Source organism: Moschus berezovskii, chromosome 2 (genome assembly GCF_049115385.1).
Source record: "Moschus berezovskii isolate FMDL1 chromosome 2, NW_MosBer_1.0, whole genome shotgun sequence".
NCBI classification, from domain to species: domain Eukaryota; kingdom Metazoa; phylum Chordata; class Mammalia; order Artiodactyla; family Moschidae; genus Moschus; species Moschus berezovskii.
Genome location: NC_142461.1, coordinates 7,452,579 through 7,473,157, shown reverse-complemented (window position 1 = coordinate 7,473,157; position 20,579 = coordinate 7,452,579). Strand labels below are relative to the sequence as shown.

At 55.4% G+C, this 20,579-nt stretch overlaps 1 protein-coding gene across 1 annotated transcript in view; it reads left to right on the top strand.

Annotated features, from left to right (window-relative positions):
- MYOM3 (myomesin 3) overlaps window positions 1-20,579 on the top strand; it is a 49,849-nt gene that overhangs the window by 11,772 nt on the left and 17,498 nt on the right. The window contains exons 7-21 of the mRNA XM_088843512.1: window positions 40-128; window positions 2,904-2,948; window positions 3,407-3,547; window positions 4,855-5,016; window positions 5,652-5,793; window positions 6,780-6,979; window positions 8,131-8,184; window positions 8,576-8,703; window positions 10,176-10,359; window positions 12,979-13,153; window positions 15,400-15,521; window positions 15,905-16,092; window positions 16,307-16,433; window positions 17,510-17,688; window positions 20,193-20,307. Of these exons, the coding sequence (XP_088699638.1) occupies window positions 40-128; window positions 2,904-2,948; window positions 3,407-3,547; window positions 4,855-5,016; window positions 5,652-5,793; window positions 6,780-6,979; window positions 8,131-8,184; window positions 8,576-8,703; window positions 10,176-10,359; window positions 12,979-13,153; window positions 15,400-15,521; window positions 15,905-16,092; window positions 16,307-16,433; window positions 17,510-17,688; window positions 20,193-20,307 (2,051 nt within the window). The remainder of the gene's footprint in view (window positions 1-39; window positions 129-2,903; window positions 2,949-3,406; window positions 3,548-4,854; window positions 5,017-5,651; window positions 5,794-6,779; window positions 6,980-8,130; window positions 8,185-8,575; window positions 8,704-10,175; window positions 10,360-12,978; window positions 13,154-15,399; window positions 15,522-15,904; window positions 16,093-16,306; window positions 16,434-17,509; window positions 17,689-20,192; window positions 20,308-20,579) is intronic.

The following is a 20,579-nucleotide window of genomic DNA, read 5'->3' as shown; positions in this document are numbered from 1 at the left end:
CAGCAGCCTCGGGGAAACATCTCTCTCCCTCCTTTTCAGATGTACCGTTGAGGACGCAGCCACCTACATGGTGAAAGTCAAGAACGCCTACGGCCAGGCCTCCTCCTTTGCCAAAGTCCTCGTCCGCAGTGAGTCCTCCTGTGCCCAACAGGCCAGGCGGCCCACAGCAAGCCCTGGACGAGCAGATGAGGTCGTGGGTCTGCGCCAGGCTCGGGGCGGGGCAGGGATTGTCCTGGGATTGAGTAACCAGGGCAGCCACCGGGACTCCTGCTTCTCCGAGGCCTTCCGAGCAAGTGAGACTCTCCACCCTCAGGCTACACAACCTATATCCCAGTTCAGTGCCTGTTCGAGAGCAAGCTTGTCCCACCAGGTTGGGCTTGGGTTCAGATCCAGCTCAGGACTTCTGGGAAGGCGGCCTGGCCACCAGTGGTCCTCAAGGGGCAAAGGCCAAGTCCTACCACCTCCCCTGCTGACCCACACTGCCCTTTTGAGCTTCTGGTATGTGTTTCCCTGGAGAAGGCAATGGCAACCCACTCCGGTACTCTTGCCTGGAAAATCCCATGGACGGAGGAGCCTGGTAGGCTGCCGTCTATGGGGTCACACAGAGTCATACATGACTGAGCAACTTCACTTTCATTTTTCACTTTCATGCATTGGAGAATGAAATGGCAACCCACTCCAGTGGTCTCGCCTGGAGAATCCCAGGGACGGGGGAGCCTGGTGGGCTGCCGTCTATGGGGTCACACAGACTCGGACACGACTGAAGTGACTTAGCAGCAGCAGCGTATTTCCCAGTTAGCTCAGGCTCCTCCTGGACATTGATCAGAGCCCAAAGCAGGAGAGACCCTCGAGTCCACCAGACCCCAGGCCGCAAGCTTCCTCTGATGCTGATGGGCTGTGTGAGCCTGGGCGCCACCTCGCTTCCCTGACCTCCCCATCTGCAAACGGGGCATCCTCCTGCCACCTCAGATGCTCCTGCGGGCTAAATGAGATGGTTTAGGTAGAGCTTGGCTGCAGCAGTCTCTTGGGGAAGGATAATCCTCCCCCCGGCAACCCTATCAGCCCATGGCCCAGGCAGAGTCTAGCCAAGGAGCCCACACCTTTGAGCCCAAGTTCAGCTCAGTTCAGTCGCTCAGTTGTGTCCAACTCTTTGCGAGCACGCCAGGCCTCCCTGTCCATCACCAACTCCCGGAGTTTACTCAAACTCATATCCACTGAGTTGGTGATGCCATCCAATCATTTCATCCTCGGTCATCCCCTTCTGCTCCCGCTTTCGATCTTTCCCATCATCAGGGTCTTTTCAAATGAGTTCATTCTTCACATCAGGTGGCCAAAGTATTCGAGTTTCAGCTTCAACATCAGTCCTTCCAATGAACACTCAGGACCGATTTCCTTTAGGATGGACTGGTTAGCCCAAGGCCCTGCCCTAAGGACCCAGAGAGAGAAACTCCATGTATGCAAATTCAAACACACACAAACACACTGTCACACACACACACACACACCACACACACTCACACACACACACACAAACACACTCTCACACACACTCACACACACACACTCACACACAAACACACTCTCACACACACACACACACCACACACACTCACACACACACATACTCACACACACACATACTCACACACACACACTCACACACACACACACTCTCACACACACACCACACACACACACTCACACACACACACATACCACACACACACACACTCACACACACACACACACCACACACACACTCACACACACACACTCACACACACACACAAACACACTCATATACACACACACTCTCACACACACACTCACACACACACACACACTCACACACACACACCACACACACATACTGGGTGGCAGGCAGGCTGGAGTCCAGCCCCACCTCCCCAGCTCTCATCAGTCCTTGTTAAACTGTCCTTCACAGCCTCTCCACCCCTCTGCCCTGTTCCCCAAATAGCTCTTGGGAGGCAGTTGTCCCCGTTGCTAGGCCAGGCTCTCTGGGTGGAATCTGAGCCGTCCAAAATCTAATGCAAAGTCAGGCATCAGGCCCTCGGACCCTGCCTCCCTCTGTCTGCCCCTCCTTCCCATCAGCTCCTCTGAATCCCCATCCCTCCCTCCATCAGAGCCTTCCCAGGGACCAGTGTCATGCAGTGGTTTCAGGCTGTTGGGGTGCTCGCTGGGTGATTATGCCTCAGTTTCCCCGTCTGTATTAGAAGATGATAATGTCACCAACAGATAAGGCTGCCGCGAGGATTAAATGAGTTAATAAGCAGCACGTGGTGCGTGCTATGTGAACGAAAGCTGTCCTCACTGTCCCCTGGTGATCTGTGTCCACACCACCCTGTACTTTACCCCGAAGCCTCCAGGAGACTCTCCTAGCGCTGCTCTGAACTTACCAGAAATCCCAGTCTGACCATTCTCCACCTCTAGGATTCTGTGATCCTAGCAGTGGGTGGGATTTGTCCATGGCGATTCTCCAGGCAAGAATACTGGAGTGAGTTGCCATGCCCTCCTCCAGGGGATCTCCCCAACCCAAGGATCAAACCCAGGTCTCCCGCACTGCAGGCAGATTCTTTACCAGCTGAGCTACCAGGGAAGCCCTTGGGAAGGAAAACACCATTTAGTGAGCACCGACTGTATGCCAGGGTCCTGCTAAGGGCTTTGTTCATGTGAACTCAGGTATTCAGAACCCACCACCACCCCCAACAGGTAGGACTCAGGAAGGAACCAAGGCACAGATAGGCCAGGGAACTTTCTCCGAGCCTTAGAGGGAGGACCTGCTAGACCAGGAGTTGAACCCACACCCAGAGGCCATGCCCCCAAAATCCAGTAGAAGTGTGGGTGCTGAGCCTTCTCCAACTCCCGTTTGCTCTGGGTTTCAGCTTACTTGGGGAAGGATGCTGGCTTCGATTCGGAGATGTTTAAAAGTAAGGAGGCTGGGGAGGGACGGGCTTTCAGGGAGGAGGTGTCTGGGGTCCCTTTAGAATATAACCGTCCATTCCCCACAAAGGGATGTCCACGTGGAGACTGCCTGTAAACTGTTAATCCTTGTGGACTGGCTTTTGGGGGCCCCTAGGCACCCCAGAGCTGCCCCTAGCTGCTAGGCTGTCCAGTGGCCAAAGCTGAATGAGAAAAAGTCATAGCCAAACAGACAAACGGATATTTGCCATTTCAGTTCCCCTGGCCCCACCTAAAGAAACCTCTTCCCCACCCCGCAGCCCCCAGCATCAGGCTCTTCTCCTCGTTCAGACCACCTGGAGAACAGTGAATCCTGACCCAGAGGAGTGGGGACACCCCAGAAGGGTCCTCCTCGCTCCCATCTAAGCCCCAGGCTAAGCCGACACAGCCTCAGAAAACTTCAGTCCTAAATTGCTTTTCCCACCAGGACTGATGTTTGGCCCCAGCGTGGAATTCACATCAGTGCTGAAACCAGTTTTTGCCCGTGAGAAGGAAGCCTTCTCCCTGAACTGCCTATTTTCAGAAGATGTGTTGGACGCCGAGCAGAACATCCAGTGGTTCCGAGACGGTGAGGACCTCTGGTCCCAGCCCCCAGCCTGCAGGGGCAGAGATAGACCCCTGGTGGAGAGAGGAGCTCATCTATGCCCCTCCCCCAACCCATACAAACTGAGTGATGAGCATTCACAGTGCCAAGCCCTGTGCTGGGTGCGAGGGCAGGGTAAGCACAGACAGGCATGAAGTCAGGGGCCCTCCACCCGAGAGCGGGCAGGAAGCCAAAAATACTGCAGCCTCTGCCCCTCGAGAGCCTCTGGTTGAGAACCCTTTACGCACACACGCTCGCCACCAGCACCCTCGGGTGAGGACGCATGAAGCAATGGGTACAGAGGCCAAGCGCAGGAGGCAGGTCAGCCTAAGGAGGGGCAAGGCGGGGTGTGACACTTGCCTGGGCTTTCCAGAGTCAGTTTGTGGGTGCAACCAAGAACTGCTACTTGTGAGCTGGAAGACCGCTAGGGGATCTTGGGCCAGGGCTGGGGAAGGCCCAGTCAGCTCAGGCAGGAAGAGACGGACCAGCCAGGGAGGAGACGGACGGCTGGACCTCCTGCCCTATTCGTGACCAAGCCGGCAGCCAAAGGGCCAGGAGTGCAGCAGCCCCAGCAGCTTGAGCCTAGAGAGGTACCCTTTGGGGGGCTAGGGGCGGAGGAGTAGGGAAGGCACGAGCCCCGAGAAACAGCTGTGATAACAGGCCGAGATGTCCCCCAAACCTATAGATCTTCGGGAACAGAGGTGATGACAGGACCTCGGGCGAGGCCTGGAACCCACAGCCCCTTCCCTGGGTCCCTGCCCCTCTCGCTAAGGCCCCACCTGCCGACCCCCCTACCCTCCCCCCTACCTTCCCCCCAACCCTGACCTTCCTCACCAACACCCAACCCCCTCAGTAAGACCTCTCCCCCTTTCCTGAGTCCCCTCCCCTGAACAAGCCCCTCGCTTCCTTGAGCTCACAACCCCCACCCACCAAGCCCTATCTCCTTCCTTGAGACCCCAGCCTCCCAAAGAGCCTCTGCCTCTCACGCCAGCCCCCGCTGCTCTTGTTCCCATTTCCTCAGAGAGCCTCCAACTCCTCACCAAGCCAGCAGCCCCTGGCCCCTTTCCCGGGCGCTCCACCCACCCCACCCCCACCAAGCCTGCTACAGAGGAGAGTTCAGAGACCACCTTGGCAGAGTCCTGAAGGTCACCACCCCCTTCCCCAACTCCCCAGCAGAGCCTCAGGCTCTAGCCCGGCCAACCACATCTCTGCCTGAACCCTGAAGCACCTACGGGTTCCTGGGTGAGCTCCGGATCGCCCACGTGCTCACCCTGGAACCCCTCTCCTCGCAGGGAGGCTGCTGAGGTCCTCCGGCCGCCGGCAGATCCTCTATGCTGACCGCCAGGCAGTCCTGAAGGTGGCCTGCGCCTACAAGGAGGATGAGGGCTTCTACACGGTCCAGGTGCCTTCACCCTTTGGGCTCCAGGAGCAGAGCACCTACGTGTTTGTGAGAGGTGAGGGGTGGCTGGGGGCAGGGGGCTGAGCCAGAGCCCAGGGACCAGGACTCTGCCTTAACCGACTTGCCGTGGGACATGTAGACGAATCCCCAGCTCCTTGGGGCCTCAATGTCCCTGCTATATAGTGAATGGGGGTGTTGAGGCAGAGTCTAAGATTGCCCATGAACCTCCAAAGGGACCCAGCCTGGTAGTCCAGGCTCGGAGGGAGCTGGAGAGGAGGGCTGAGCATGGGCTGGCATCCTTCTAGTCCTGCTTGATTTCTGCCTCCGGGCTTTGCCGCTTCACCAGCTGGGTGACCTTGGGCGATTGGCTTTTCCTCTAGGAGATTCAGTATTCCCACCTGCAAAAAGGAGAGTTGCTCTGGGACTCAAAGCTGAATTGTGCCAATTGCTCAGGCAGATGGTGTAGAATGGGCCCCTAATAAACTGGACTCCCACCCACCCACCCCTAGATGCTGCTGTTTAAAAGAACAGGTTGTCATTCAGGTCTTGGCCTTCAGATCAACTGCACCCCTGGGGGGTTAGTGAGAAGAGGAATGGTGGGTGGGAATGGGAGGGGGTGGCTGCCGAGCGGACATTGACTGGAAGAGCCGCCCCTACTCTTCCCGTGCCCCCCACCATCCGGCCCTTCAGATGCCGCAGCTGAGAAGCCAGGGGTCCCAGGCTCCCCCTTGAATGTTCGATGCCTGAATGTGAACAGAGACTGCCTCATCCTGACCTGGACCCCGCCCAGCGACACCCGGGGCAGCCCCATCACCGGCTACTCCATCGAGCTGTGAGTGGGTGTCTTGAGAGGCAGAGCCCTCGGGGGGAGATGGCTCTGTGAGAACAAGGGCGGGGCCACAGGGAACAGGGACCCCATACCTCTCCTTGGTTCGGGGCAGGAGGTAGGTGTGTTATGTAGGCGCAACAGAAGGGTGTCCACCTCTGGAGGCAGCCGCTGCCCCTGGACCCTTTACAGCACGAGCTGACCCTGGGAGGAGCAAACATCAGTGCTTGAAACCTGAGCACACGTGGCTTCGGTGGCTACTTTCCTCCCTGAGTGACAGAGACCCAGGAGCACTGAGCCTGGAGGGAGGGGCTTCCCAGGAAGGGGAGAGCCTGGACGTCCCGCCTCCTCCACCTGCCGCCAGCTCCAAGGCCCTGGCTGAATCCTTGAATCCTTGAACCACTTGAATCCTTACAACAATCCCTATCTGACGGGGTAGGGGATGCTCTAGTGCCCCATTCTACAGATGGGGAAACTGAGGTACACTGCCCCATCCAGCCAGTGCTGGGAATAGTGGTACCCAGAGGGTGTAGAGATCCCAGACTCTGAGGGTCACCCTAGAACACACACCAACAGGGGAGTGGACAGTCCTCGGGGGAAATGCTAAGTCACCCACTCATAAGCCATGTGACCTTGGGCAAGTCATCTCACTCTTTAAACTCAGATCCCATTGGTAGAGTGAAAGTAATCACATCTAACCTCAAGGACCTTCAAGATGATGGATGTGATGGGCACAGCACAGCTCCAGCCCACAGGAAAGTTCCATGAAAGGCACTAGCTCTTTTGATCAGCATCCTGGTTGGTGGAGGATGGTGAGAAGGCCTCCTGAGGACCCAAGGCTGGAGCCAGGCTTTTAAATGGAAAGCAGATGTTTCACTGGCCAAGACGAGCTGGGCACATAGCCCAGGGTGGGGGAATGGCCCTAGCAGAGGCTCATACTGGGAGGATGTGAGTCATGGGCAGAGGCTGAAGCCAGGGCTTCTCTCCCACAGGTGTCAGGGAGAGTCCGAGGAATGGGTGCCGTGCCACCAGGCTCCCGGCGGGACCTGTCGGTGCCCAATCCAAGGCCTCATTGAAGGCCAGAGTTACCGGTTCCGGGTGAGAGCTGTCAACAGAGCGGGCAGCAGCGTCCCCTCCAAGGCTTCTGAGCCGGTTGTCATGGGCGACCGCGACGAAGCTCAGAGGAAGACAGGTGGGCACAGATGCCCTGAAGGACATGCTAGAGCATCTGTCAGGGCACACCCAGGACTGCCTCACACAGGAGACAGGCACACGGACCCCATTCCCAGCCTTGGTCCAGGAGACGGGACACAGCCCAGCCCTCAGGAACCCCCAATCTGATGGAGGAGACACAGCCTCAGTTCAGTTCAGTTCAGTCGCTCAGTCGTGTCCGACTCTTTGCGACCCCATGAACTGCAGCATGCCAGGCCTCCCTGTCCATCACCAGCTCCCAGAGTTCACCCAAACTCGTGTGCATTAAGTCAGTGATGCCATCCAACCATCTCATCCTCTGTCGTCCCCTTCTCCTCGTGCCCCCAATCCCTCCCAGCATCAGGGTCTTTTCCAAGGAGTCAATTCTCCGCATCAGGTGGCCAAAGTATTGGAGCTTCAGCTTCAGCATCAGTCCTTCCAATGAATATTCAGGACTGATTTCCTTTAGGATGGACTGGTTGAATCTCCATATAGTCCAAGGGACTCTCAAGGGTCTTTTCCAAGACCACAGTTCAAAAGCATCAATTCTTTGGCGCTCAGCTTTCTTTATAGTCCAACTCTCACGTCCAAACATGACTACTGGAAAAACCATAGCTTTGACACAGATTCAGGAACCCCTAGTCTGATGGAGGAGACACGGTGCTATCCTTAGCAACCCCTAGTCTGAGGGGGAGGTAGAGCTTGTCTGCTGGAAGAAACACAAATCTTAGCACCAGACGCTAACCTGTGGTGAAACTGCAGCACCTTCTTCAGATGCCCTTAACCTGCAGGAGGGAAACTGCCCTGACTCAGAAGCTCCCAGCCTGGAGAATGGAGGCAGGGAGGCAGAGAGTGGGGGACACAGCCCTCTCAGCCCCGAGGAGTCACCCTGACCCGGGTGTGCTGCGCCCTCGGAATCCGGCCCCATCGGTCCTCCTTTCTGTGCCCCTTTCCCCCAGCGGGCGAGCACCTCTGGGGTCTGAGAAAGCCCCTTGCCTGAGGATACACAGAGAGGGGCTGAGAGGCCAGAACCAGGAGTGGATGAGGGATTCGCCCCCAGAGCGGAGCAGGCCCTGCCCTGTCCCTTCCTGACCCCGCCACGCACCCTGCAGCCCTTAGTTCTCCGCTAACGGGTTCCATTCTCCACCCTAGAGATCCCCTTTGATATGGGAAAAACCATCACGGTCAGCACAGATGACTTTGACGGTACGTGTGAACCCCCGACACTCGGCCTCAAGACGCCAGCCCCCGCCCGCCTTGTGGTCTGGAAACTGGGACACAAACTGGCCCGAGGCAGAGGCTGTCTGCGGGCGTGGGTGGGGAGGCGGGCGTGGGTGGGGATCCAACTTGGGGGCCAGGCTTTCGGGTGGGCGACTGCGCCCCTCCTGCGGGAGACAGACACTGGGGAAAGTCTCCAGCAGGACGTGGGGAGACCCGGGCTCTGGTTCCGGCCCTGCCCTGCCCAGACTTGCTGGGTGACTGAAGCAAGTTCCTGCCCATCTTCAGGGCCCTGGCCCTCTCCTCTATGAAGTGGGGGCTGAGATCTGGGGTCTCTGAAGGCCCACACGTCTCAGCCCCCGGGCGACTCTGATTCCAGACTTCGTGACCATCCCCTCACCCCCGACTAACGTCCACGGCAGCGAGATCCGTGAGGCCTACGTGGTTCTGGGCTGGGAGGAGCCAAGACCCCGGGGCAAAGCCCCACTGACCTACTTCCTGGAGAAGGTATGGAGACCCCTAGGCCCCAGCCTCAGGCCAGCCCGAGAAATAGAAACACTGTGGGACCAGGATGTGAAGGGGAGTGGAGATCCAGGGAGGCGCTGAGAGACCCCAGCGGCGTCCCCTGGGGAACCCTGATGAGAAGAGAATTTCCTGTCTGGAAGTCCTGAATGTAGTCCTACACAGAGGCAGGGGGGTGGAGTAATTCACCTTTTGAGGTTATCTCCAGCTCTGGGAGGAATCTGAAGTGTTGGGGGAAGGGCTACTGACATTTAGATGGAGGAACTGGAGAGGTCTCCCCGAGAAGGTGAGTTTTGAGTAAAAGCCTGAAGCAAGTGGGGCTTCCCTCAAAGCTCAGTCGGTAACAAGTCCGCCTGCAGTGCAGGAGACCCGGGATCAATGCCTGAGTCAGGAATACCTCCTGGAAGAGGAAATGGCAGCCCACTCCAGTATTGTTGCCTGGAGAATCCCTGGACAGAGGGGCCTGGCAGGCTGCAGTCTATGGGGTTGCAAGAGTCGGACAAGACTGAGCGGCTAAGCACAGCACTAAGGGAAGTGGGGGGCCCGCCAGAGATTTCTGGGGGAAGAACCTTCCAGGAAAAAAAAACAGCAAGTGCAAAGGCCCAGAGGCAGGGGTGGGGCCTGGCACCATCGGGGAGCAGCAGGGGGCTACGGAGCCTGGTGGGCAATCAAAGCGGGATGTGGAACGTGGCCAGACCGATGGCAGGAGTCAGACCACAAAGCAGCGTTTACTCCGGGGAGACTCGGGGCTTGGGAGGGTTCTGAGCAGACACGGATGGGATTTGACTTATGCTGTAAAAGGATTCCTCTGCCTGTCATTTGGAGAAAAGACTGAAGGGAGTTAAAGTGAGAAACAGGCAGACCAATCAGAGGCTATTGAGATAACTCAGATGGTGAGAGATGATGGTGGCTTTGGATGAAGGTTCTGGAAGGAAGCATGAGAGTGGTAAACCATGGTTGGATTCTGGATAAATATTCAAGGTAGAGCCAGCTGGATTGGGGGTTTGGGGGTATCCTTTTGTTGGGTGTTTTGTTTTGTTTTTTGGCCACACTGTGCAGCTTGCAGGATCTTAGTGCCCCAATCAGGTATCGAAGCTGGTCCTGGCAGTGCCTAACCACTGGACCGCCAGGGAACTCCCCCAGCTGAATTCACTGATGGAGCATATTTGAGGGTGAGAAATGAGAGAAAGAACCCAGGAAGGCTGCCTGGACTCGGACCTGAGCAGCTGGAAGGATGGGCGCCTTTGACTAGATGAGATCAGCACTGGCGTGAAGGCAAGCTCAGGGTGGGTTCCACCGAATGTGAGACGCTCGACAGGCATGCAGGGAGAGACATCGCAGGGGAATCCAAAGCTCAGGCGTCAAGGGCATCCCGGGGCGGGGAGAGGTTAATGAGGGCGCATGGGGGACGTGCTCCCCCACTGAGACCGACGCCAAGTTTCTCTCCTTTGTCCTAGTCGGTCATAGGTAGCGGCACCTGGGAGGCCATCAGCTCAGAAACTCCTGTGAAATCCCCGAGATTCGCCCTCTTGGATCTGGAGAAAGGGAAGTCGTACGTCTTCAGAGTGCGAGCGATAAACCAGTACGGCATGAGCGATCCCTCGGAGCCCAGCGAGCCCATCGCCTTGGGGGGGAAGCCAGGTACCTGGGATGCACGAGACAGGGACAGGCCAAGCCAGGCTGTCAGCACCCAAGCCTCGGGCCCCCAGTGGCTGCAGGGACAGAGCCACACACATTTCTCTGCTCCTGACCACTTCTACCTATCACAAAGCCAAGAAGCAATGTGATCACAGGCCTGTAAAGTTTCAGGCCGTCAAGAATCACATTTCTCTGGGCAAGAGGCTCTTGGAAGTACAGGCATTTTTTTCCAGATCAACAATTTGTGGGTTGCAGAATCCAGCTGGGTCCAGCACAGGAGCTGTCCGTGACCAACGGCCCTTTGGGGCTAAAGGTCTCCAACCAGAGGCTGATCCCCCTTGTGCACAGGACTGCCCCTGGGCAGGCCTCCCGCCCTCTCCTTGGTCCCATCCCCGAGCCCTGCCTCATCAGGTGGGACTCCTCTCAATAGCAGCACAGCATGGACCTGGGCAGGTCATTTCTGAGCTGCAAACCTTGATGTCCGCACTTGCCAAACCTACTGTTCTGAGGGTCTGGTTATCGCCCCCACCTCTGGCTCCTTCCTGAGCCTCCCAGTGGCAGCTCTGCCCTGGCCTGACTTGCCGGGGTGCCCTCTCTCCTCTGAGGTCCCTGGATTGTGGGGTGGGTCCTTCTCTCTTTGATAAGACCAGATGGGTGCCTGGAGCTGCCATCACCAATGAGTCTTTTAAGGAACCAGCTGCAGCACTGCCCATGTAAGAAGAGCCTACTGTGCTGCAAGGCCTGTGTGGGGAAGACTGCCAAGTCCTAGATTTGTAGTGTTCAATAATGTAGAATAAAGATGTGTGTGTATATATATGCATGTATTCAGGCTTCCCTGGTGTTGCTAGTGGTAAAGAACCCGGCTGCCAGTGCAAGAGGTGTAAGAGATGCAGATTCTGTCCCCTGGAGGAGGGGCATGGCAACCCACTCCAGTAGCCTTGCCTGGAGAATCCCCTGGAGAGGAGCCTGGAGGGCTACAGTTCCCGGGGTCGCAAGAGTCAGACACAGCTGACGCGACTGAGCACACGTGCATGCCTGTGCATATTCATCGTAGGTACAGATAGGTTGGTGGGCAGATGGAGTTTTCTTTCATTCTAGTCTGGTTAACATTTAAGCTTGATTCAGGGTCCCAGCCAGTGAGTGGTTTGTGATTGGATGTGGGCAGCCTCTGGACCACAAGGTAGCCTTAGGGCAAGGTTCTGGTACACTTCGGAAGGAGAGGAGGGGAGAGGAAAAAAGAAAAGGAGTTGACTTGTATTGTGAAAGCGAAAGTATTATACAAACGTAGGAAGAAGCAAGAGAGAGAGAACAGCAGCGAGGCAGGGAAGGAAGGAGGGAGCAGGGGCAAGAATGCCGCACCCCCCAAAATCCCTCTGACAGGGCAGCCACTCTGAGCATCCAGGTGCCGGGGCTTCTGGCCATCTGACCACATGCCTACCACAGCCTCTTCCTGAAAGTCCAATCAAGCCGTATGTAGAGCTTTGCATTCTACTTTTTTAAATTAACGTTATATCACAAACACATCCTCAGGTCTTGAAATCAAGATTTTAGTGTGTGAGGACAACTCCACACATGGACTCCCTCAGCTCCAGTTCTTGCCCACTGGGAGAATCAGGCGTCTTGGGTGGTCCCTGCGTGACCTCCTTCAAGCCTCTCCCCACCACCCAGCCTTCCTCCACTGCCACCCTGTCTTCAACCTGAGAGACTGAAGGTTCTGACAGGACCTTCCTGAGCCCAGGAGCCCAAGTCTACATCTCAGTACCTCCCCTGGGCCAAGTACAGAGCCTGGCTCAGAGCAGGCACTCAGTAGATACTGGGTTTGTGTTGGATGGATGCTGAGTTCAACCTTTGCCTATTGACTTCGAAGGACCACTACAACACAAAGAGAAGTGTCCAGGGGAAATGGACGATGAGGCTCTAGAATTCAGGAGAGGGAGCAGGGCAGGCGGTGAAGCCTGGGGATTCACCTGCAGAGGTGAGAATTGAAGCCATGGGCACAGGTGAACCCTCCACACCTTTCTTGAAAAGAGTTCAAGAAAAACAGAGCAAGTCAAGGAACTGAAGCTTGGAGGAGTCTCAAATTTGGGGACAAAGAGAAGAGGGGAAAACATAAACAGATGTGTAAGGAGTTTGAGAAATAGAGTACTAGGAAGGTCCTGTATCTGACATCTATCCATCCACCCATCCATCCCTCTGTCCATCCAGATCTCTTCATTTAACAAATCACGGCAGACCTACCTCAAGGAACATTGTCTGAGAAAGCCATGAAAGATAACGTTTCAAGGGGAAACAAGCTATGTTTCCTAGAGGCTGAAGATAAGGGCTGAGGAAAGTTGTCAGATCTGGTAACTTCTAAGAGAGAAAGTGACAGTAAGGATTGATAAAAGAATTTTAATGAGGAAGTGGAAGTGTTTGGAGGTGAGAGGACTTGCAGCATGAGCCTGGACCACACCTCTGGGGCTAGGAAAGATCTGCCCAAAGCCCCAGGGCGTGTCTGAGATGCTTGGGGCTGCCCCGGGTCCGCCCCCCATGCCAGATGCGCTCCTCTCTGCCTCTCCACACCTCTCCCCCTTCCCAGCCGTGTGACAGCATCTTCACTCAGCCCATATTTCTGTGTTTCAGCCACTCTCCCGCCTCCAACGCAAGTTCAAGCTTTCCGAGACACACAGACCTCTGTCTCCCTGACGTGGGATCCAGTGAAAGACAGCCCAGAGCTCCTGGGTTATTACATCTACTCCCGGGAGGCAGGATCATCTGAGTGGCGAACAGTTAACAACAAACCCATCCAGGGCAGCAGGTGAGTTTGTCCCTGCCCTTCCTGTATCAGAAAAAGTAATAACGGCAATAATGATGAAGTCTGCCATTCAAGACATGGTTGGGCACAGGGCACTGTTCTAAGATCTTTTCATATGTTAGATCATTTGGTTCTACCTGCAGTCCTATGAACTTAGGGCTGATTTTTTGCTTGTTTGTTTGGCTGTTCTGGGTCTTCATTGTGGTTCACAGGCTTAGCTGCCTCATAGCGCGTGGGATCTTAGTTCCCCCACCAAGGATCAAACCCGAGTCCACTGCAGTGCTAGGCAGATTCTTTACCACTGGACTACCAGGGAAGTCCCAGGACTATTATTTTTGTTGCCATTGCACAGAAGAAACTGAGGCATAGCACAGATAAGTAGCTTGCCAAAACTTCCTTAGCCAGTGAGTGGAGGAATTAGGACTTGCCCAGACGGCCTCTTTTCTGGCAAACACTCTCTAAGGGCACACTGTTTGGAGATAGCAGAGACTGGCTAGGTCTTGTCCTTCCAGAAGCTTAGAGACAGAGAGGCAGAGGGTACAGGCTGGGAGGCCAGGGTTTAGGCTCCTCACCCACCCTCGCTCACCAGGGGCCTTTGCACAGAGACGCGCCCTCTCTGAGCCTCAGCTCCGCCTGCCTGTCCCACCCCCGTCCCCTCTGAGCCCCCCTCCTCACTCGATGGCCTCCTCCCTGCAAGCAGAAGCCTCAGGCTTCTGGGCTCATGACTTCTCTCCATTTTGAGGCTCTGTGGGATCAGGGACTCAGTTGGTGACACATACCCTCCCATTCCATCCAACGACTGACCAGACCCTGAGTGTACCTGTGGGCTCCCCTCACCCTGGGCTGCAAGATCATTTCACCCAAAGAAAGAGACAGGACCTGGCGCCCCACTGGTTCATGGTGCCTTGCAGTCACTCACACTGTCACAGCTAAAGTTCGGGTTGGGACAAATGAGCTCAGAGTCCAAGTTATCCCCGGAATGACATCTCCCCAAGGACTTGCATCCAGGTGGGCATCCCTGGGGGGGGCGGGGCTGAGCGAGAGTCACGTGACAAGAGTGGTGTGTCGGAAGAACGTGTCACACGTGGGAGTGGCGTGCTCCTCTGGTACATCCAGAGAGCTCATCAAACTTGTGTATCTCATCAGTTATGTGTGTTAGGGCCGGAAAGAGGTTAAACACAGCTGACCAGGAGTGTTGCCTGAGGTGATGGCCTAAAGCAAGCTCAGCTGGACGGCAGGGCCTGGTTCATCACCGTGCCATGAGCTCCTCAGAAGCTGGCCCACAGGAGATGCTCAAAAAAGACTTGAATGAAGGAATAATGAACGGGCAGGCACTGCTCTGGGATTCAGGAGGCCTGGGCTGCAGTCCAGCTTGCATTCCTGATGGGCTGTGTTCTCTTGGCTTACCTCATTCCTTCTGCAGAAGAGTTTCCCTACCTGTAAAGTGAAGAAACTGGTTTGATCCATAAGTGCCTCTCCAGCCTTCCAACATTCAACTCCTTGAGGTCAACTGACCAAGAGAAGCTCCCTATAAAACAGGATTTGCTCCAGGAAAATGTTGATAAATGGAGAGGGAAAAAGAGGGTCACAAACTGGGCCTTACCGAGAAGGGACAGGATGGGGCATTTTTTTCTAAGCCAGAATGCCCTTGTATGTCTCTGGCTGACGATTCTCTTTGGGGGTTTTTAAAGGGACTCTATTTTAGAGTTACAGCATTTGTACAGATAAAAAGACCACTCGTGTTCCCAGGATGAGGTCGAAAATCCTGGAGATCTGCTAGATTGCTTAGTTCAGGGGTTGGCTACCTGGGCCTTCAAATGGTAACTTTCCCAAGGTATTTGCTTTCTTTTCAATTTTACTGCGATGGTGCACAGGCTTCTCTGCAGTTGTGGCGCTCAGGCTTAGTTGCCCCGTGGTATGTGGAATCCTAGTTCCCCAACCAGGAATTGAACCAGTGTCCCCTGCATTGCAAGGCAGATTCTTAACCACTGGACCACCAGGGGAGTCCTCAGCATGTTTGCATTTTAATGATAGGCTCTAGAAGTCACAGCCTTTAAAATCTTAAGGACCTCACCCTCCAGGACATAGGCATGACTTTGGGGGCAGGGGCAAGGTCTTTAGGTGAGAACTGAGGCCCTCCAATCCTCCCACGCTGGGGGCCACTTATCCCCCACAAGATTGTTCTAGAAATTTCAAGGATGTCTCCAAACTGTTTGGCCATCCCTGAAGGCAGCACATTTCTCTCCCAGGTTTACAATTCCCGGACTAAGGACAGGGAAGGAGTATGAGTTTTGTATCAGGTCCATCAGCGAGGCCGGAGTCGGGGAGAGCTCAGCCATCACTGAACCCATCAGGGTCAAACAGGCTCTGGGTGAGTCCACAGGGCAGGTGCAGCCTGCAAGCCTGGGGGGTGGGCAGCCGTGGCCTGGGCAGAGAGCTGGGGGCTTATTGACCATCTCTTGGAGGGTCCAATTCCAGAGGCCACGGGGCAGAAGCCTCCCTGGGGGATCAGACGCTGCCCCTGACCACCCGATCCTTTGAGGAGAGAGTAACAGTGCCCTGAGACCAGCATGGAGGCCCAGGGGTCCTCTGTGTAGCAGAATCAGAGTTATCAAGGGACACCGCCAGCTAAGTCAGTGCCCCCAGAGCAGGGTGGGCACCCACCAGGGGAGGCTCACTACTTCCCTCGGGTCCCACTGCCCAGTCTGGCTACCCCCTGGAAGCAGTGATCCTTACCCCCTTGCCTCCCTGTAGCTACACCATCTGCGCCATATGACTTTGCCCTCCTGAACTGCGGGAAAAATGAAATGGTCATTGGATGGAAACCCCCAAAGCGGCGTGGAGGGGGCAAGATCCTGGGTTACTTCCTGGACCAGCACGACTCCGAGGAGCTGGACTGGCATGCGGTCAACCAGCAGCCCGTCCCCACCCAGGTTTGCAAGGTGAGGCTGGAAGGCGGCCACCGGCCTGAGGCCCTGAATTATGCAGGCCCTGGAGGTTCTGAGGCTGAGAGGCCCCAGGCTCCTTGGCCTGCACGATCTAGCTGATTGTCAAGGGCAGACCAATCTCACCGAAAGTCCCCACAGACCTCCTGCTGTCAGCTCGATCCTGTCTCTCCAGCCTCGGCCTTCACAGTCTGTGTTTCTGCTTTTCAAGGTCAGCAACCTCCATGAAGGTCACTTCTATGAGTTCCGTGCCCGGGCCGTAAACTGGGCAGGTGTTGGCGAGCTGTCGGCACCCAGCAAGCTGTTTGAGTGTAAAGAGTGGACGATGCCCCAGCCAGGTGAGAGGCCGGGAGGAGCCGAAGCCCAGTCCCAATTCTCGCCTCCCTCCCCAAAGCTAACCAGTGAAGATGAACATCACCACCGGGCTCTCTTTCCCCTGTCCCCTTCCACCAACGAGCCCCGTAACGTTATCCACAGATGGTTGTAACCCAGGCAAGTCAAGAGCCGTGACCTTGGCCATTGCCTGGCCCTGCACCCCCGTCCAAATTAACTCTCTAGCTCAGCACTCCATCAGAGCTCTGATTCTCACCACAGACCAATCTCCAACCCCAAAGACACATGGCTAGGCGACCAACTCATCCCAGTTTGCCCAGCACTCTCCCCGTATTATCATCAAAAGGCCCGTGTGCCAGTCCTGGACAAAGAGCCACATTAGCATTCTCACAAGGTTTAGCCCTTCACCTCCCACTTAGGAAGGGAGGATGCCAGTCTTCCACCTTTCTGTCCAGCTCAGCTCTGTTTTCTGCACAAACCCTTTACCTCAATGGCAGATAGACACTCTGTGTGAGGCTGGGCAACATTATAAACAACTGATACTTACTGGGTACGAACAATAAGGTGTATTGACACCTCCCATCAATCCTGTCATTAATACTCACAACAGCACTCTTCTATAAGAACTATTATTATCCCCATTTTACAGATGAGGGGACAGGAACATCGAGATGAAGTAACTTGCCCAGAGTCCACATGGCCTGAAAGGGTGCAGCTGGGACCTGAACCCCACACCCTGAGCTTCAACATTAAACACTGAAATGGCAAAGAGATCAAATGGATGAATGCCGTGTGGGGGCTGGGAATGAGGAGGCTCAGGCGTGTTTCCCAGAGGAAGTGCTACTGGGCACACTCTGAAGAGTTAACTCTTTTTCCGAGCCAGACCAAGCTTTGCCATGAAGCCAAGGTGGGCCAGGTCTCCACCAGGCCCTGAGCAGGCACTTCCAGGCCTGGGAGGGACCAGAAGATGGACAAGCTTGCTGACTTACCACTCGCTTGCCTCCTGACTGCGTGGCTGGCATGTGGCTGTCTGGCTGGGTGCCTAGCTGCTCATCTCCTTCTCTCGCCCGCCTTCCCGCAGGGCCCCCGTATGACCTGCGGGTGTTTGAAGTGCGGGCCACCTCCCTGATGCTGACGTGGGAGCCCCCTCTCTACCAAGGGGCTGGACCTGTCACAGGCTACCGCATCAGTGTCCAGGAGGAAGGCTCTGAGCAGTGGAAGCCGGTCACTCCAGACCTCATCTCTGGCACCCACCTGAGGGTGAGTCCCCGCCCTGCCGCAGGATACAGCAGGACTACAAAACATCAAAGCTGGACCAGCCCTCAGAGGTCACTGCCCTCACGTACTGGCAGCAGAGGATCAGAAAGGGGGTGTGGCTTAGCCAGGGTCACACGGCGAGTTGGCAGTAGGTCTGGCTGGCAGGTTGGCCTTAACTTGCTCTGTGCTGAGTAGACTCCTCCCTAAAACCTCACTTGCAATCAGCAAGGTCTAGCAGCATTTGGGTGTGTATATCCCTCTTTAAAACACTTATTTATTATTTATTTTATGGTGGGTCTTTGCTGCTGAGAGTGGGTTGTCTCTTGTTGCAGAGGGCAGGGGCTACTCTCTAGCTGTGGTGCCCTGGGTTCTGACTGCAGTGGCTTCTCTTCTTGCAAAGCATGGGCTCTAGGGCACGTGGGCTTCAGTAGTTGTGGCGCACGCAGCTTAGTCGCTCTGTGGCGTGTGGAATCTTCCCGGACCAAGGATTGAACCCACGTCCCCTCCATCGCTATTCCTATCCACTGTACTGCCAGGGAAGTCCTTGGTGTGCACATCCCTTAAGCTAGGAATTCTGCTTCTAGGACTGCACCGTAGAGGAGCAATTGGTCAAATGCACAGAGACATGAGGGTAGTGATGCTCATTGTAGTGTTGCTTATGAAGGCAAAAGTTGGAAACAACTTAAACGTCCGTTAGTAGTGGGTTTGTTTGAATAGATCACAGTGGATCCTCAACGCGACCTCAGTGCCAGGGAGTGTAAAGACTGTGGCAGTTTAAGGAATAGCAGTAGTACATACAGCAAGGCAGAGTTACGTGTGAGTTTCGACACAAAAACATACCCATCGTGTGTGGCTAAAAAATGCACAGTACAGAGCAGGACGTTCATATGTTCTTTTCTTTCGCTTTGATATTCCCCCAACAGGCATGCATTTCTTTCATAATCAGAAAAAAATAAAAATATTTCATCTTGAAACAATAATATTAAGTCTTAACTGAATCACAGAGGGGTGAGAGCCCATGGGATGCTCTGAGATTCTGCAGCTGCTGCCCCTGGGGTCGGCTCCCTGCGGTAGAGTCAGCCAGTGCTGGACAGCTGACCGTCAAGAGCCACGGGAGATGGCTCGTCCCTCTGCTCTCCAGGGTCGGGGAGCTTCACTGACTTGGCACCATTTCTGCATGTGGATGATTGGCCGGCATTCACTCAACACTTCTGGACACCTCCTTAGTGCCAGACCTGGAACTAGATCCTGGATGTAAAAAGCTCAAGGCTCAAGTCACAGTCCTTGGGGAACAGTCAATTACAATACTGTGTGTCAATCGAGGCAGGTTCAAGGGATTCTGGGTGCTCCAAGAAGGAAGTAAGAGACCCTTCCTGGACTCATCCCTCTGCCATGCTGAGTGGCTGAGGGTGAGTTGGAGTTGCTAGACCAAGAGGAGGGAAGGGCATTCCAGACAGAGGGCTCCGCAAGGGCAAAGGCAGGGACGCGTGAAGCAGTGTGACGCGCGGGGGACCCTGAGGAGTCAGGGAGGGAGGGGGCACAGAGAGGAGGATGAAGACAGAAGGCTGCAGTCGGCTGGACGAGGAAGACTGTGGTAGGAAGCCACAAAATCTGAGGTGCCCCCTGAAGGCCACCGGAAGACTGAAGTGTAATCAGACTGGCGTCTTGGAAAGATTGGTAGAAGGAAATACAGACCAGGAAGATGGATCTAGGGGCAGAGGTGCCATCTAGGAAACTTGCACTAATCCCGCTGAGAAGAAATAACACTTTAATCAAGGCATGGCTGGGACACAGAGGTCACACTCAGGAAACAGTAGAGGGACTTCCCTGGTGTTCAGTGGATGAGAATCCACTTGCCAATGCAGGCGACATGAGTTCGTCCCCGGTTCAGAAAGACTCCACATGCCACGGAGCAACTAAGCCCATGTACCACAGCTACTGAGTCTGCACGGTCCAGAGCCTGTGCTCTGCAGCGAGAGAGCCCGCAGTGAGAAGCCTGTGCGCTGCACCTGGAGAGCAAGCCCTGCTCGCCGCCCACGTGTAGCAACAAAGAGCCAGCACGGCCAAAAATCAGTCAATAAACGTTGTTTTTAAAAAAGAAAGAAAGAAACGTTAGGGAAATAAAATGCACACTTCCGTGATGAGAGGTGTGGGGCTCAAGAAAAAGATGTCAAAGATGATCCCCAGGCTTCTTTCCGGGGTGACGGATCGAGGAGAGGCGAGGGGCCCAGGAGGAGAAAGAGTTGGGAAGCTGATGGTAAGCTAAGCTCCGAGCAGATGGAGTTCCAGGCATCACAGACATGGGAGGTAATCTCAGTGGAGATGCCTGTCTGAAGCTGGAACTCAGGAAGGCAACATGCCCCCAGCCTGTCCCCTCCCCTGGGCAGCCTGGCCCCCCCGGGGGTGGATGGTGATCAATCAATCCCCTGCGGCCCGTGGCCAGAGCTGCAGGAAGGGCGGGCCTCTGCCCTCCTCAGGGCTCACTCTTACACCCTCCTTTCCTCCAGATTTCTGATTTGCAGCCGGGGAAGACCTACGTGTTCCAGGTACAGGCTGTGAACTCAGCGGGCCCAGGGCAGCCATCCATGCCCACCGACCCGGTACTACTGGAGGACAAGCCAGGTAGGGGGATGGGGAGTGGAGGATCCACAGCAGACTGGGCTTCCCCTCCCGCCACACCGCTTCACGAACATTTCTCTCCCAGCCCCCACTCTCGTTTATTTCCGTGGGATCCTGAGATGGATCCTGAGATCTGAACACACGGTCTCCTTCTACGAGATGGGTCCTCCATCCTTGATAGCCGTGTTCCTAAACTCTTACAACTCTTCATGGATATTTAAAATAATAGCATTTCACATACACCATGTGGCTTTGCCTGCCTTGTAGTCACAGGT